This window comes from Carassius gibelio, chromosome B13, assembly GCF_023724105.1.
Source record: "Carassius gibelio isolate Cgi1373 ecotype wild population from Czech Republic chromosome B13, carGib1.2-hapl.c, whole genome shotgun sequence".
Classification (NCBI taxonomy): domain Eukaryota; kingdom Metazoa; phylum Chordata; class Actinopteri; order Cypriniformes; family Cyprinidae; genus Carassius; species Carassius gibelio.
The window spans coordinates 10,623,981-10,638,653 of record NC_068408.1 but is presented as its reverse complement, the minus strand read 5'-3'; the positions used below and the strand labels follow the sequence as shown (position 1 = coordinate 10,638,653).

Here is a 14,673-nt window from a genome sequence, read left to right as displayed (position 1 = left end):
AAAAAAAACAGTTAAATATTGTGAAATATTACTACAACTTTTATATATTTTAAAATAGAATTTATTAATGTGATGGCAAAGCTGAATTTTTTCAGTGTCACATGTTCTTTCAGAAATTGTAATCAGCTGATTTGGAGCTTAAGAAACTTTTTTCTTGTTGTTTTTTTGTCAATACAGTTTGTTTCCCACAGAATGCGACTGGTGGCTATATGTGGTGAATGCAGTCGGCTGAACGTCGTACCTCTGCAGAAGTGGAGCTCTCGTGATAGATTCCTTGCACCACATCTCCGATTGCACTGGAGATCAGCTCCACGACCTAGAACAAACATAACATTATAACACTTGGGCTAAATAAATATTTTCCACAAAAACGAAGACTCTCCGAATAAGAATGGTGATTACGGATCAGCCCCATCTGTTCAGAAATTCGTATTTATTAGGACATGAGCTGTTTGGGAATATGGGAAGACTATTTTCCCCATCCACTCATTCTGAAAGAGCATCTGAGGGACAGATAGAATAAGCAACATTTCAAATATTAAACAGATGGCCAGTCAAAACAGTGCAATGTCCAGAGGATACAGACTTTAATGAGGAGTCTGACATCTGCACAAGATTTTTAATTCTGTTGCACTCTTTAATACACACAACCACAGGCTACTCGTCTCCCAGCACAAAAAATGCACAACACCTACAGTAGAGAAAAATGATCTGATAGTTGAGTATTGATTGGTCTGTTCTCTTGAACTACAAATATGTACATGCAACACATAAATATAGCAATTTATATCCCTTTTTAAAAAACTACTTATTTAACCTCATGATGTTTTAAAGAATAAAAAGACCAATCCTAAAGGATCTCAAAAATGTTTTCATATACTTTAATTCCTACATAAAGCGAAAAAAGTGATATTTTTAATGAGTTTTTTGAAAACAGGACAGCTAATTACAATAGTCCTTATTGGAGAAGTGCATTTTAAAAGATCACATTTTTGCTTTATGTTGAAATTACAGTATATGGAAACATTTATATACCCTGTTGCTTATTATAAAACAAAAACTGAAAAAAAAAAAAAAAAAAATTATATATATATATATATATATATATATATATATATATATATATATATATATATATATATATATATATATATACATACATACATACATACAATTACTTATTCGTATAACAAATAATAATAATAATTTAAAAAAGAATAAAAAGGTATTAATAAAAAAAATCAACATTTTCAACTTCATATATTAATGGAAGTTTGTAAAGTAACAATTGAAAATTAATCCTTCTTTTAATTCAGATCTTTAAAATTAATCAGAAATAAATCTAAATGATCTGTTTGTAAATTGGAAGATTATTAGTGAATAGCCACTTAAATTTTAGTTATACTAATACAAGTCAAAACACTTTATTAGTGTTTTTGCATTTTTGTAAGCTCATAGCATTATTCACCACTGAGTACAATTAAAAAGAGCCAATACAATACTTCAAATTACATTTTTTGTGTTCCCCAGAAGGTAAGTCATAAAGTTTTGGAACTGCATGAGACTGGATAAATAATGTCTGAATTTTAAATGTTTTTGCTTTAAAGTATCCTTTAGTTCATGTAGTAACTATAGTGCTCCTGAGGGGGGTGCTACCCCGTTACATCTACTCCACAACAGTCAGCTGGACAGTCACTGACAGCTCTTTCTATCATTCAATCACATGCTTTCCTATCCCTTCCATCCATCGCCCTAGGCAACATTCTCCACCTCTTTTTCACCCTTCTTCATTCTTTTTCCTCGTGTCCCAAAAGGCCTGCCTGTTGAATCATAAGACCACAGGCAGAATCTCCAGGGAACTAGAATAGCAGAGGCCTTCCATCCAGACACTCAGCTATTCCTCATATTTAATATTATGTTACTCCTCTCCGTTCCCCAAACTTTCTCTCTCAAACTTTGTTTTTCTCACTCTTTCCTTCTCTCTCTTTTTCTCTCTGCCCTCTGAGTAACCAGATCTTTGAGGAAACAGTGAGGAACTTGACTCCTCTACCCAAAGCCCAGAGAAGACAGAGAGCCCCTATAGCGCAGCCAGATGTGCGGCTTCACGATGAAAGCGCAAAAGTGTGCACGTGTGAGTGTGTGTGAGAGAATGCATGTGTGTTTGAACTGTGTGTTTGTGTACGTCTGTGTCTTTCTTGTGAGTTTGTGTATGTGTGTGTGTGTGTGTGTGTGTCTGTGTTAGAGAGAAGTGGTGGTGGGGGGGCTTTTTTTGGAAAGTATCAGATAAACTGCCCTCCCTCCGTCTCGTCTCATTCCCAAATCCAGCCGGAGTCGTGTTTCGCCGACAAATCTGTGAGGAGAAGAAAGAGGAGACAGCCGCTCGCGGATCCCTTTACCGTTTATACTAGTGTTGAGCCAGAATCCCACTCTCTCTCACTCTCACACACACACACACACACACACACACACACACAGTCTACTAAGTCAGGATCCCACTCAAGGCCGCGATACATAATACAGATCAATCAGGGGGAAAAAGCGCTTTGCTGTGGAGAGGGAACGTCTGATTTCCACCGCTAATGCGCTCACGCTAACTGAACCGCTAATGCAAAGGGGCCTCGCCCTCATTTACATAGACAGAAGCTTTAAGAGGAAGATGCGTTCAGGCGGTTCTGGCTGGATGAATGTCAGTTACATCAAGGGACTATTAAAAACGGAGCACTTAAAATATATTTTTAATCACTTTTGCTAATTGTAAATTCATCTGTGGAAGTTTGACTGGCAGCAAAAGAGATGATCTCTGATTGGCTGGGCATCCTGTCAGTCAGTCACTACTCCAGTGGGTCAGAACAGAGCGTGTGTGGCTTTAAACATGCTTCGCTGAACAACAGGTTCAGTTTCACACAAGAAAAGGATTTTTACTCACACTCTCTTCAGTATGTGTGTGTGTGTGTGTTCACAAAAAATGAGGCTCAAAATGACCTTTTGTCCACACATGCTAATTGCGACTGAATTTAGAAAATATATCACACTTATATTTCTAGCGACACTGAAACTAAATTTTGCATATTATTTCTTTTTAATTAAATGTATAGAATTATTACTTAGTATTAGTGTTAGTGTATATACAACATTGTGTGAAAGTTTGGGGTTGGTAAGAACACTTGCTTATTAACATGCCTATTAATAACATATTGACTGTTTATTAGTATTTATAAAACACATATTCTGCATGACCATTAATAACTATTAACAACTATTAAAAAACATCTGTTTTGTGGCAAATATTATATTTTTGTCAGGATTCTTTGATGACTAGAAAGTTCAAAAGAACAGCATTTATTTCAATTAGAAATATTTAGTTATATTATAAATGTAATCCTTGCAGAATAAAAGCTTATTTCTCTAAAACACACACACACACACAATTACTGATCACAAACTTTTAAACTGTAGTGTACATGTCTTTATCTGTCAGGTACAAAAAAGTTTGCATTAGCAAGGTTCAAACCATCATTGTTACAGTGTCAATTTGTGACAAATTGAGCCAAAATATATCTTAATGTGATATTTAAATCACAGATTTAGACAGAACCAGATAAAAAAGTTAAAGATTCAAATAATAATAAACCTACAACTTTCTTAAATCCTTAAACTAGAATTGAGGCGGACATTGAGGAATCAAAATACACTAAACGGATGAGAGAGTTCCACTGTCTTCCAGCAGGAGGTGCTATAGAACACACCAATACTTACTCTTACTCCTAAACCCACTATACTACACCACACCATCTACATAAAGAAAATGTGTTTTAAACACTCAGACAAAATCAGGTGTGTATGAGTCCCAACTAAGATGTCTGGCTGTCTGAATGCTGAGCTCCTCTTAAGCAAAAAAAAACACAGAATCTGTTATTTATATTAGTCGCAAAAATCTGCTGATCATCTGAATGCCTTGCAGTCATTTCCATGTCCGCTCATGCACGCATTAAAGTGAGCTCGGGTGTGCGTGTGTATGTCTGAGGCTATGCAGAAGGAAAAGAGTTTGTTTTCCTCCATGGGGAGAGCTGCATTCTAGAGCCGCACTTGGTGACAGATCCTGTCAGCATACTCCCGCTTAGTGCATCTGAGTGTGTCTGTGTGTGTTACCCAGACATAGAGAGATGAAATGTTAGGGTTTGTAGTGCAAATCCCTTTTTACTTAGTCTGTTAATATTATGATATGACAAGTGATTTCCTCTAAAACCATGAATCCCAGTGTAGGTGTCCTTAAGCAAGTTTTGGAAGGATTTTGCTTTAGCTTGGTAAATCTATAAAATGTTAGAATCAAATGATGTGAGAAGGTTGATTAATTATACTACTGTTCAAAACTTAGGGATCAGTATATTTTCTTTTCTATTTTCTAACAAAACTCATACTTTTACTCAGCAAGAATGCATTACATTAATCAAATGTGTTTTAAAAAGTTCTATTTCAACTGAAAGAATTGCATTCTCAGAATTGCGTGATATAAACAAATTAAGAAAAATAAGAAAATAAGAAAAACTCGCTATTCTGAATTTTTACTTTTTCTCACAATTCTGACTTTTCTTTTCTCATAATTGAAAGTTCTTAAGCCCTGTTCACTCCAAGAACAATAACTATGAAGATAACAATATTAGCGTCCACACCAATAAACGATATCGTCTGTTTTTGAATCGCAAGGGCATCTGACGCTTTAAATTCTTGAGCTCGTTACAGCAGGACGGATTCTGATTGGCTGTCAATTTTTTATCATTCGTTGGCTGGTGAAAAATAGTTTTGAAAGTGATTCCAATGATATAATTTCTCTTCGTCTTTTTCGTTATAGTTGTAGTGTGGATTCTGCTATTCTTTAATATTGAGAACGATTTTTAGAACTACAGTATATCTTGATCGTTATCTTTACAGTTATCGTCCTTAGTGTGAACGGGCCTTAATGTCCTAATTCTGAGGGTGAATAAAGACTGAAAAGTTCTAAGTATTGAGAGTTTATATCTCACAATTCTGACTTTACTCGTAACTGCATGTTATAAAGTCACAGCTGAGGCATCTAAACTCACATTTCTGAGAAAAAAGTCTGAATTGCGAGATGTAAACTTAATTGTCAGATAAAAAGTTACAATTACCCTTTTTATTTTATTTTTTTATTATTCAGCTATTATTTTGTGGAGTATATATAAACAACTTATGTGAAATATCTTATTCAGGACAGTACTAAATAAAACATTTTCATGATCCCTTATTTTGTTTCAATTATTAACATTTTGCACATTCGGAAAGGGGTATGTAAACTTATGAGTAAAACTGTATATTAAAATAGAATACTGTTATTAATATTGTGATAATATTGTTAATGTTTTTACAGTTACAGTCAAATCTTACCAATCACAAACCTTTGAACAGTAATGTACACTTTCATTCATGCTTTACTGAAATGTAGTTTAAACTATGAAAAATATATAAGCACCCAATATATTATTTACCCAATATTATGCATTTATCCCTTAATTAAGTCAAAGCTCTTGTGACATTTGTATGATGCATATTGTTGCTGCCTATGTAGTGCATTTTAATTCAGTAACCTATGATGGTCTTTTTTAATTTCGAGCCCAGCCTAAGTAGCAAGCAGCTAGAACAGCACCTATGAGTTAAAAGTAACAACCTTTCAGAGGTATTTGACCAAAGTCAATAGGACTCTAGGGGTATATAACACAAAATATGCTGGGAAATGCTGCTCTCAAATGTCCTGATGTTTTGTACTGGTCATTCATAACACCGTAAGAGATTCAAAAAGATGCTCTAGTGAGATGCTGTAACCCTGAGCGCGGCGAGGCAGTGGGGCTGCTGGCCGCATGCAGTTAGACGCTGCTTTGACTGCGACTCTAATTAGAGCTGGAGGAGAACACTGACACTTAATGAGGGGTGTAGGAGACATATGCTCACACATTCGCGCACACACATATAAAGAGCGCCAGAGAATGAGGGAGAATGCAAGTGTATGGAAATTAGCAAGAGAGGACACACACACAGGGTACAGCGTGGAGAACAAAGTCTTTGAGAAGGATGTCAGATGCCAGTGAATTTTTTTTTTCTTTCGCATAAAAACACAAATGTGATGGAAAAAAGTGGCTCACACCTCCAGCATGAAGAGATGTGTTTATTTAAATATTTGGTACAGAAATATTAGTAAGCTAAATCTGACAAAACCTCTATATGGGGATTATAGGGATGTTCTCAGTTGCATAAATTATTCATAGTAATTCTTAATCCTTCAAATACTAAATGAATAAATAAAAAAAACACAAGTAATTAAAAACACTTCCCTTGTCTTTTAGAAATAATGGACGGTCCACGTTTATATTTTTTTTAAATACCGTATATTGTTAATAACAACTGAAATCTATGTCCTCATCTTCACTACAGTACAACTGAAAAGTTTTTTTTTTTTTTTTTTAAGAAAACATGTTCACTAACAAAATTAATTTGGTCAAACATACAATAACAATAGCAATATTTATAAATATTATTACAATTTTGAATAAATGTTTTCTATTTCTAATAACTATTTTAATTTTCCTTTGATGGCAAAGTTGAAATTTCCTGTCACACGATCCTTTAGAAATCATTTGAATTTGCTCATTTGGTGCTTAAGAAACTGTTTTTATTATCATCTATGTAGAATTATTTTTTGTGGTGCTTCAAATTTTTTTCTAGAAACCTTGATACATTGTTTCAAGATTCTTGATGTTATTGAAAGTTCAAATGCAAAGCATTTATTTGAAACAGAGATATTTTAAAACGTTACAAATGTCTTCAAATGATCAATTTAATGTAATCCTGCTGAATAAAAGCATTAATTCATGATTATTATTTTTTTATCTTACTATTCTCAACCCTTTAAATGATAATGTTAATACTGTCGCTAGGAAAATGTGTGCTGATTACAGCATTCATTTAGTACCTTGGTGTCATTAAGCTGGGCCAATCCCGTGCAGGCATTGGCCAACAGGAAATCGCCACTCAGAACAGCCATCTTGTTCCCAAACTGCATGTCTTTGAGGGGGCCATCGGAGTTTGTCCACTCCTTCAGATTCACAATCCCACGATGCACCAGGAAGGCCGTGTGAATCAGCTCCGTGATCTCAGCCAAGTTCCTCTGACTGACATAGAGACAGAAAGAAAGAAATATTGTGATTCTGAGAGGGTATTAGATCTATAAACAGTCCCAGATGCTACAGCACACTTTATATGGAAAGGGAGTGATTTTAGCCCAAACGTTCTTCTGCAGAACAAATAGACCAGAGAGAGTGTCAAGTGTCCTGGTGACCATAATGCACTTCACAAAATACCAACTGCCTCTGATTATCAGACGAGCCCAATTATCACAGCGCCATCACACAGACGTTATAATCAAATGTTGATTTGCTGGATTCAGGACCATAATCAGCTTGGACCATCGAGGTCTCAGCGATAACCACCTTCCAGACACAAGAGAGAGACGTTAGTGCTGATGACCACTTACCCCTCCCTGAGAGCGAGAGAAATGGGAAGAAAAGAGGGTGAGAGACTGAAGAAAAAGCATCTTTGATGAAGGGATTCTCTTGAATTTGGCAATGTGAGAGAATCACTGTGGCCATTTCTGCTCACACACACACACACAGTCGATGCTTGGGTAATTACAAAGCACTGCAATAATTCTTGTTGTCATTAAATGCTGTTCTGTAATGGGCCATCTCCTGGGCTCAATCATCCCTATTGTGCAGAGCTCTCTTGTCCACGCAGCCACCGATCCCGGTCAGTTTCACTTCAGCTGACACGGGTACAAACAGATCTGAGATGTCGATGTGGATTACAATGGATGAGGATTACTGGGGAAACTCAAAAGAAGTGTAATTGTATTTATCTATCATCTCAGGTCAAGAGTTGCAGGGTTCTTACTTGTCTTTTTTATCTTGGTAAATATTAAACATCTACTTTTTGCAAACCTAATCAAATTTTGATGGATGCAGTGAAGTCCATCCCAACATTTTGCTCAATGAATATCCTGTTAAACTCAGAAATGCATCTGATTCTGGAAGCAAAATGCATAGTGAATAATGAATGGCATTTTATGTTGACTATAAATACATATCAAAAGTTGTTTTCTAGAACAGGTTTGTGATCTCAGACCTTGAACAAGTTTTCAGGGCTATGTACACACAGGGACACGGTTCTGTTTTTTTTTTTCATTTGTAACATTCTTAATTAAAATGAAAAATGACTAAAAACAAAATACATCATTTAAAAATACTGCCCTAAAGTGCTTTAATGTGTAAAAAAAGAAATATATATATATTATTTTTTAATTAACTAAATTTAAAAACTGAAAAATAAACTAAATTAAAAAAGAACAAATAAATAAAAAGATATTTAAAATACAACATGAACAGCACAAAGTACATGAAATTTTAATTCAGCTTTATAAAATAGTAAACTGATGAATTAATTACAAATACAAAAATAAAATGTAATCACAAAATTAGGAATACAAAAAAAATAGAATGCAGTGTGAACAGTCTAATATAATACAGGTTTTATCATTCTTAATCATTCACTATCAGTGACATGCTTCATTTCCATTAGTGTGGAAGACAATGAGTCCACAGAATGCCAATAATACAATTTAGGCCCTTGTCCGCCTCCTGCCCTTGTTCTTAATTGATGTATAATTTCACGGCAGCCTCCACGGAACATCAGGTTCATGATAATTGACTCCATTTATTTAGTTAAGATTAGCATGCCAAGTTTGACTATTTTAATGCCACGTTTAAAAGTTCTCATCAGTCCCTTTAGCTGCAATGTGAATGTGGCCAAGGCGCGTGTGTGTGCTTGTGTGTGTGTCTGTGTGTCCTTCTCAACACCTTGCAGCTGCCAGTATTGAGTTGCTGATTTGGCCACTCATTAGTAATAGTGGTGATATTTGTAACTAGTGTTTTTGAATGAATAGTTTTCTATAGTCTTTGTCTCCTTCATTCTTGGACTGGCTGCAGTGTTTTGGCTGTGTGCAGACAGCCGGAGTTGAATCGAAATCTAATTTTCCCCCAAATCTGCAGCTATGCCGTTTACGTTTTTTTTGAAGTCAGTGGGAGGGGCAGCACAGGGAGTATAAATAGCCTCAGAACTCAGTTGCATAGCAACCGATGCCATGGCGCAGAGGGGTTCCTCCCCCTGACACGCCCCCTTTCTCTGTCTGTTCCATTTTCTCTGCCAATTTAACCCTGAAGCTCAGTGGAGCATGTGCCTGCAAGCTCACAGCAGATCACCTTGGAGGTCAAGATGTCAGTTGACCAAAAGCATCACTAAAGCTGTCACACTGTCACTATCTAGGCCAGAAGATGTTTTAATGAAAGATCAGAGATGGCTTTACTTCTAAACTCGTTATAATGTGAGTTCAGCTCTTAACACAGGACACACACACACACACACACACACAACACCACAGAAACCACCTATATAACTACCAGCACTAAATAAGACTCTTTCTTCTGTTCAGTCTGCGCTATTCAGTTTACAGTATGACATATATATTAAAAATGAAAACCATTCAAAATGTTGGGATCGGTAAGATTTTTTATGCTTTTGAAAGCGGTCTCTAAATTCAAAATTCTCGTCCAATATTTTAGCTGAATAAAATAAGTAATATTGTTAAAAAACTGTAAAAAAAAAAAAAAAAAAAAAAGTGTATGATTTCATTTGTAGTGAAACATCTGCTCTCATAAATTGAATTAGATTATGTCTGAATTATGTCAGAAATCTGAATATTGCAAAAAAATCCATCTCTTTAAGGGAATTTGGTGCAAAAAAAAAAGAAAATTCTCTGAAGCAAATCTTAGATTTGTTGTTTTTCCATCATAGTATATGTGCATTTCTTCTAATTAATCAATGTAACCATCTTACATTTTTCATTCACTTTTTATGTTGGTCTTTCCATTCAGCATTTTTTTTTTTATCCTAAAATTTGCATTAAGACTTGTGAATGGAAACCCAGATAGTGACTAAACATGTTGCATTTTGCATGTACCACCTTAAGAACGAGACAGGCTTCCAGGATACCATGATAACTAATGATCTAAAACAAATTCAAGGGGGACTTTAGGAGATAACTGAGCAAACATGGACACTGTACAATGCTTATTTTCAGCTTTCGGACACAGCCAAAGTCTGCTGAATGTCACACTCTTGTTCCACACATCCCTTAGAAGAACTGTCGAGCAATCATTCAAACAGACGTCTCTCTCAGCGAGATGCACTCATGCATTTATGCGATCATACACACACCCCCAAACCATGAGCATTTCTGTCAGAAGTGAACAGAACTGTGTGTGTGTGTGTGTGTGTGTGTGTACATGAGAGAGAGAGAGAGAGAGAGAGAAAGTGCCTTGATGGGACATTTTACAAATGCTGCATGTCAAGGAGGAGGAGAGCAGCACAGCAATTCATCCATCACCACCGTCAAACACACCTCTAACCAGGAACGAGAGAGCGAAAGGTGTCATCGGAGCAGAGAGGGAAGGGAGAAGTTGAAAGGAAAGAGAGACGACCGACAAAGAAAGAGAAAAATACAGACAGGGAGGAAGAAGAAAGCTCTATATGTCAGAAAGAGAAAACTACCACAGACATGTTTCTTTTTTACTCATCCTCATGTCATTTCAAATCAAAACTTCTGTTTTTCTGCTGAAGACACAAAGAGAAACTTTAACATTTCTTCTGCTTGAAAGAACAATAATCATGAAGCGGTCCAGTTAATGTGTGCTTCATCTTTAAATTCCCCTCTTGTAAACCGTTAACTGGATCACGGAGTTTAACAGTTCAGTCCAATTGTAATAATTCATTGAAAAAATAAGATTGGAAAGAATCTCGGATTCTTTAAATATTTATCAGTAAATGAAATGGTTCAATCCGAATATAAATGAATCATTCACTGTGAACCAGATCAGCTGAATCAAAAGATTTGATTCAGAAGAATGTCTGGTTCATGAACAAATCCTTGCTACTTCTTTATTGAATTTTTTATCTATTTGTCAGTTAGTCAAACAGTTTAGTCAGACTGTAAATGTATCATTCATTGTAAACCAAATCAACTGATACAATAAAAAGGTCTGATTTATAAGAACGTCTGATCCATGAACAAAGAGTTACTACTGCTCTCTTAAATCTTTATCAATGAATCAGTGAACTGAACTGAATGATTCATTCAGAATGATTCATCCATAAACTAGATCAAGTGATTCATTGAAAAAGATCAGATTCAGAAGGATGTCGGATTAATTCAGATGTATGTTTGACATCATTCTCTTCTCTTTTAAATTTGGGACTACTTAGATAATTTAGAAGACATGCTGTCATGGACAGTCATGGACCACCTGTTATGCTTTTTAGTGGATTTTCTAGAGCTTCACAGGCTGAGTTCTAATTGATGTCAATTAAATTAAAAAGAACAGCCAGAATATTTTTCACAAATTCACTTTTTCCACAGGAGAGAAAAGTCAAACAGGAGTAAATAATGCCATTTTGGGGTAAAATATCCCTTTAAATGTGGGTTATTGTGTGTGTGCATGTTTCACCATCAATCACCTCACCCTTTTTAACACACACACAACCACAATGGGTCAGCCTTGACTCTTACAAGTCTCAGGGCAACTACATCGCCATCTTGTTTCCATGACACCCACTTCCCAGCTGTGGAAGTATGATGTCACATCCTGTTTAGAGGGAAACGTGGGGATGTAGAAGCAAGAAAACGCGCAGAAAAAAACAGAGAAGTATAGCGAAGTATAGCCGGTCCCCTCCTCTCACTTGCTTTGACAATCTCTTTCCCTGCTCAGCGAGAGAGAAAGAGTTCATTCAGACAGCTTGCGCACACACACACACACCTACACACACACACACACACACACTGCCAAGTACAACAGCCGCTTCTGGTAACTCCCTGGCACTGCAGCCAAAGAACTCATACACACACACACACACACCAGCCTGTTTAGAGCAAGAGTCTTTCTGAGGCACAGCGGTGGAAGTGGATGCACAAGTGTGTGTGCTGCGTGTGTGTCAATTTCTTGTCCTTACTGGACATAATTTACTCTACACACTTTCATATCCTGTTTCCGATGATCTGACTATGCAACACGGTTACCATAGATCTTGTTTTCCAATAAACCTTGTTCTCTCAGAGTTCAATGCTACCTTTTTAAAACAAATGTCATGCTCTTTTTTTCCACTTTCACTTATGGAAAGAGAAAAAGGCTAGATTTATAATTGGCCTCAGGTGAAATGTGAACCTCTTTGTTTCTGAAATAAAATCTTCAGCAGCCTGTAGCTTTCAAGGTGTCCAAATGAAAAACTTCTCTAAACCTGATGCCTGGAGATTTTTTACTTTTTTTTTTATTCATCTTTCTCCACCTTTCCCACCTCCGAACACACACAACCAAACACTTATATGCTGCTGACATTGAATACTTTTGGGAAATTGACATGTCCTGCGGTGTGACATGCTATACTCCTAAAACTGACATGCTATCCTATATCTAAAACTGACGGCGGGCTTTAAAACAGTGTAATTGAGGTATGATATTAAAACGGCTATATTAAAATACAGCCACAACTTTATAAAATCACAACTAATGCATTGCGGCTTGAAGATCCTTCATCAGGGTGTGGATTTCAGCAGGCAAACTTTATTTAAAGAGTTGAAGACAACTTTAACAAACAGTGTCCACTGTAATGTAACACCTCACAAGTGTATTAGATTTGTTTCATGGACTGCGAAGCGTTCTCCGCAGAGCAGCAGAGAAGGTAATGGTATATTTTTTGATTGCATAAACAACATTTTGCCAATTCCTTTGAAATTAGTATGACTTTCCATGACCTTGAGAGACTGCATGGAATATTTGTATTTTGACCTGATCATTTAAAATTATCTACTGAGGGAAAACTGAACCCTGTAAAGCCTGAAACAGATTACTGAATCTTTAGACAAAATACAGTTAGGTCCAAATATATTTGGACACAGGCACAATCATTATTATTTTAGCTGCTGACCAAAACATATTCAACTTACAGTTATATAATGAATGGGCTTAAAGTGCACACCCTTTAATTTGAGGGTATTCTCATCAAAATTGGAGGAAAGGTTAAGAAACTACTGCTCTTTAATATGTACCTCCCCCCTTTTTCAAGGGACCAGAAGTAATTGGACAGTTGACTCAAAAGCTGTGTCATGGACAGTCGTGGGCTATTCTTTCGTTATTTCTACATAAATTAAGCAGGTAAAAGGTCTGGAGTTGATTCTGAGTGTAATATTTGCATTTGGAAGCTGTTGCTGTGAATCCACATTATTCAGTCAAAGGAGATCTCCTTGCAAGCGAAAAAAACAATTGTTAGGCTTCAAAATCAAAACAAATCCATTAGAGAGATAGCAGGAACATTAGGAGTGGCCAAATCAACAGTTTGTTCTGAGAAAAAAAAAAAAGGCCTGGACGTCCACCAGTCCACAACAGTGGCGGATGATCAGAGGATCCTCTTCATGATAAAGAAAAACCCTTTTACAACATCCATCCAAGTGAAGAACAATCTCCAGGAGGCAGCCATATCACTGTCAAAGTCTACAATCAAGAGAAGACTTTACCAGAGCAAATACAGTGGGTTCACCCCAAGCTGCAAACCAGGCCAGATTAGATTTTGCCAAAAAAGAAGAAGAAGAAGAAGAAGAAGAAGAAGCCTGACCGCTTCTGGAAAAGCATTCTTTGGACGGCTGAAATGAAGATCAACCTGTAAAATAATGACAGGAAGAAAAAAGTATGGAGAAGGCTTGGAACAGATCATGTATTGTATAGGGATATACTCAATCTGATATGCCCAGATTCAGCCAAATACACAAAGTTGATTGGATGGCGCATCATAGTACACACATGGACGATGACCCAAACCGTACAGCAAGAAGCAGTTAAAAAAACTGAATATTCTGCAATGGCCAAGTCAGTCTCCTGATCTCAACCCGATTGAGCGTGCATTGCACTTGCTGGAGACAAAACTAAATGCAGAAAGACCAATAAAAAAACAACAACAACTGAAGTCAGACTTAACGCAGTCATTGCTTGCAAAGGAGTCAAAGGGTATAAAAATGGTTGTAATTCCAAAGCATTTGGTTATATTTTTGTTCAACCCCTTGAATTAAAGCTTAAAGTCTGCACTTCAATTTCATCTTGATTGTTTTTTTTTTATTCTATTCTGGAGGCATACAGAGACGAAATTATGAAAATTGTGTCAGTATCCAAATATATACAGTATGGACATAATTTTATATATAGATGTGTTTTATATCATTTTTGAGACATCAGGATTTCATGGTGTACTGTACTATGATTTAGTGAACGTGTAGCTGACATTCGAGGAGGAACAAATTTTCAAACTACAAAAATTTGTACAAAGTATGTATTCATTATTAAACAGAGGGCAGGATACATATAGTAGATTGTGTGCAGCAAAGTTAGGTGTTTAGTAGGTGTTTCAGCAAAGTTTTAAATATGTTGATAATTTGGAAACCTAGAAGCTCATGAATCAAATTTTGTTTCATAGACTGCAAAAACATTGAAGTCTAAGGACTTATGTGTAAAC

The 14,673-nt window shown here is 36.2% G+C and overlaps 1 protein-coding gene across 2 annotated transcripts in view; it reads right to left on the bottom strand.

The window, feature by feature from the left end:
• The window catches only part of pdss2 (prenyl (decaprenyl) diphosphate synthase, subunit 2), a 31,390-nt gene that overhangs the window by 4,680 nt on the left and 12,037 nt on the right, over positions 1-14,673 (bottom strand). For both annotated transcript variants that reach the window (XM_052572663.1, XM_052572664.1), the window contains exons 3-4: positions 6,983-7,181; positions 242-316 (exon numbers count right to left, since the gene is read on the bottom strand). In XM_052572663.1, coding sequence (XP_052428623.1) covers positions 242-316; positions 6,983-7,181 — 274 coding nt within the window. The remainder of the gene's footprint in view (positions 1-241; positions 317-6,982; positions 7,182-14,673) is intronic.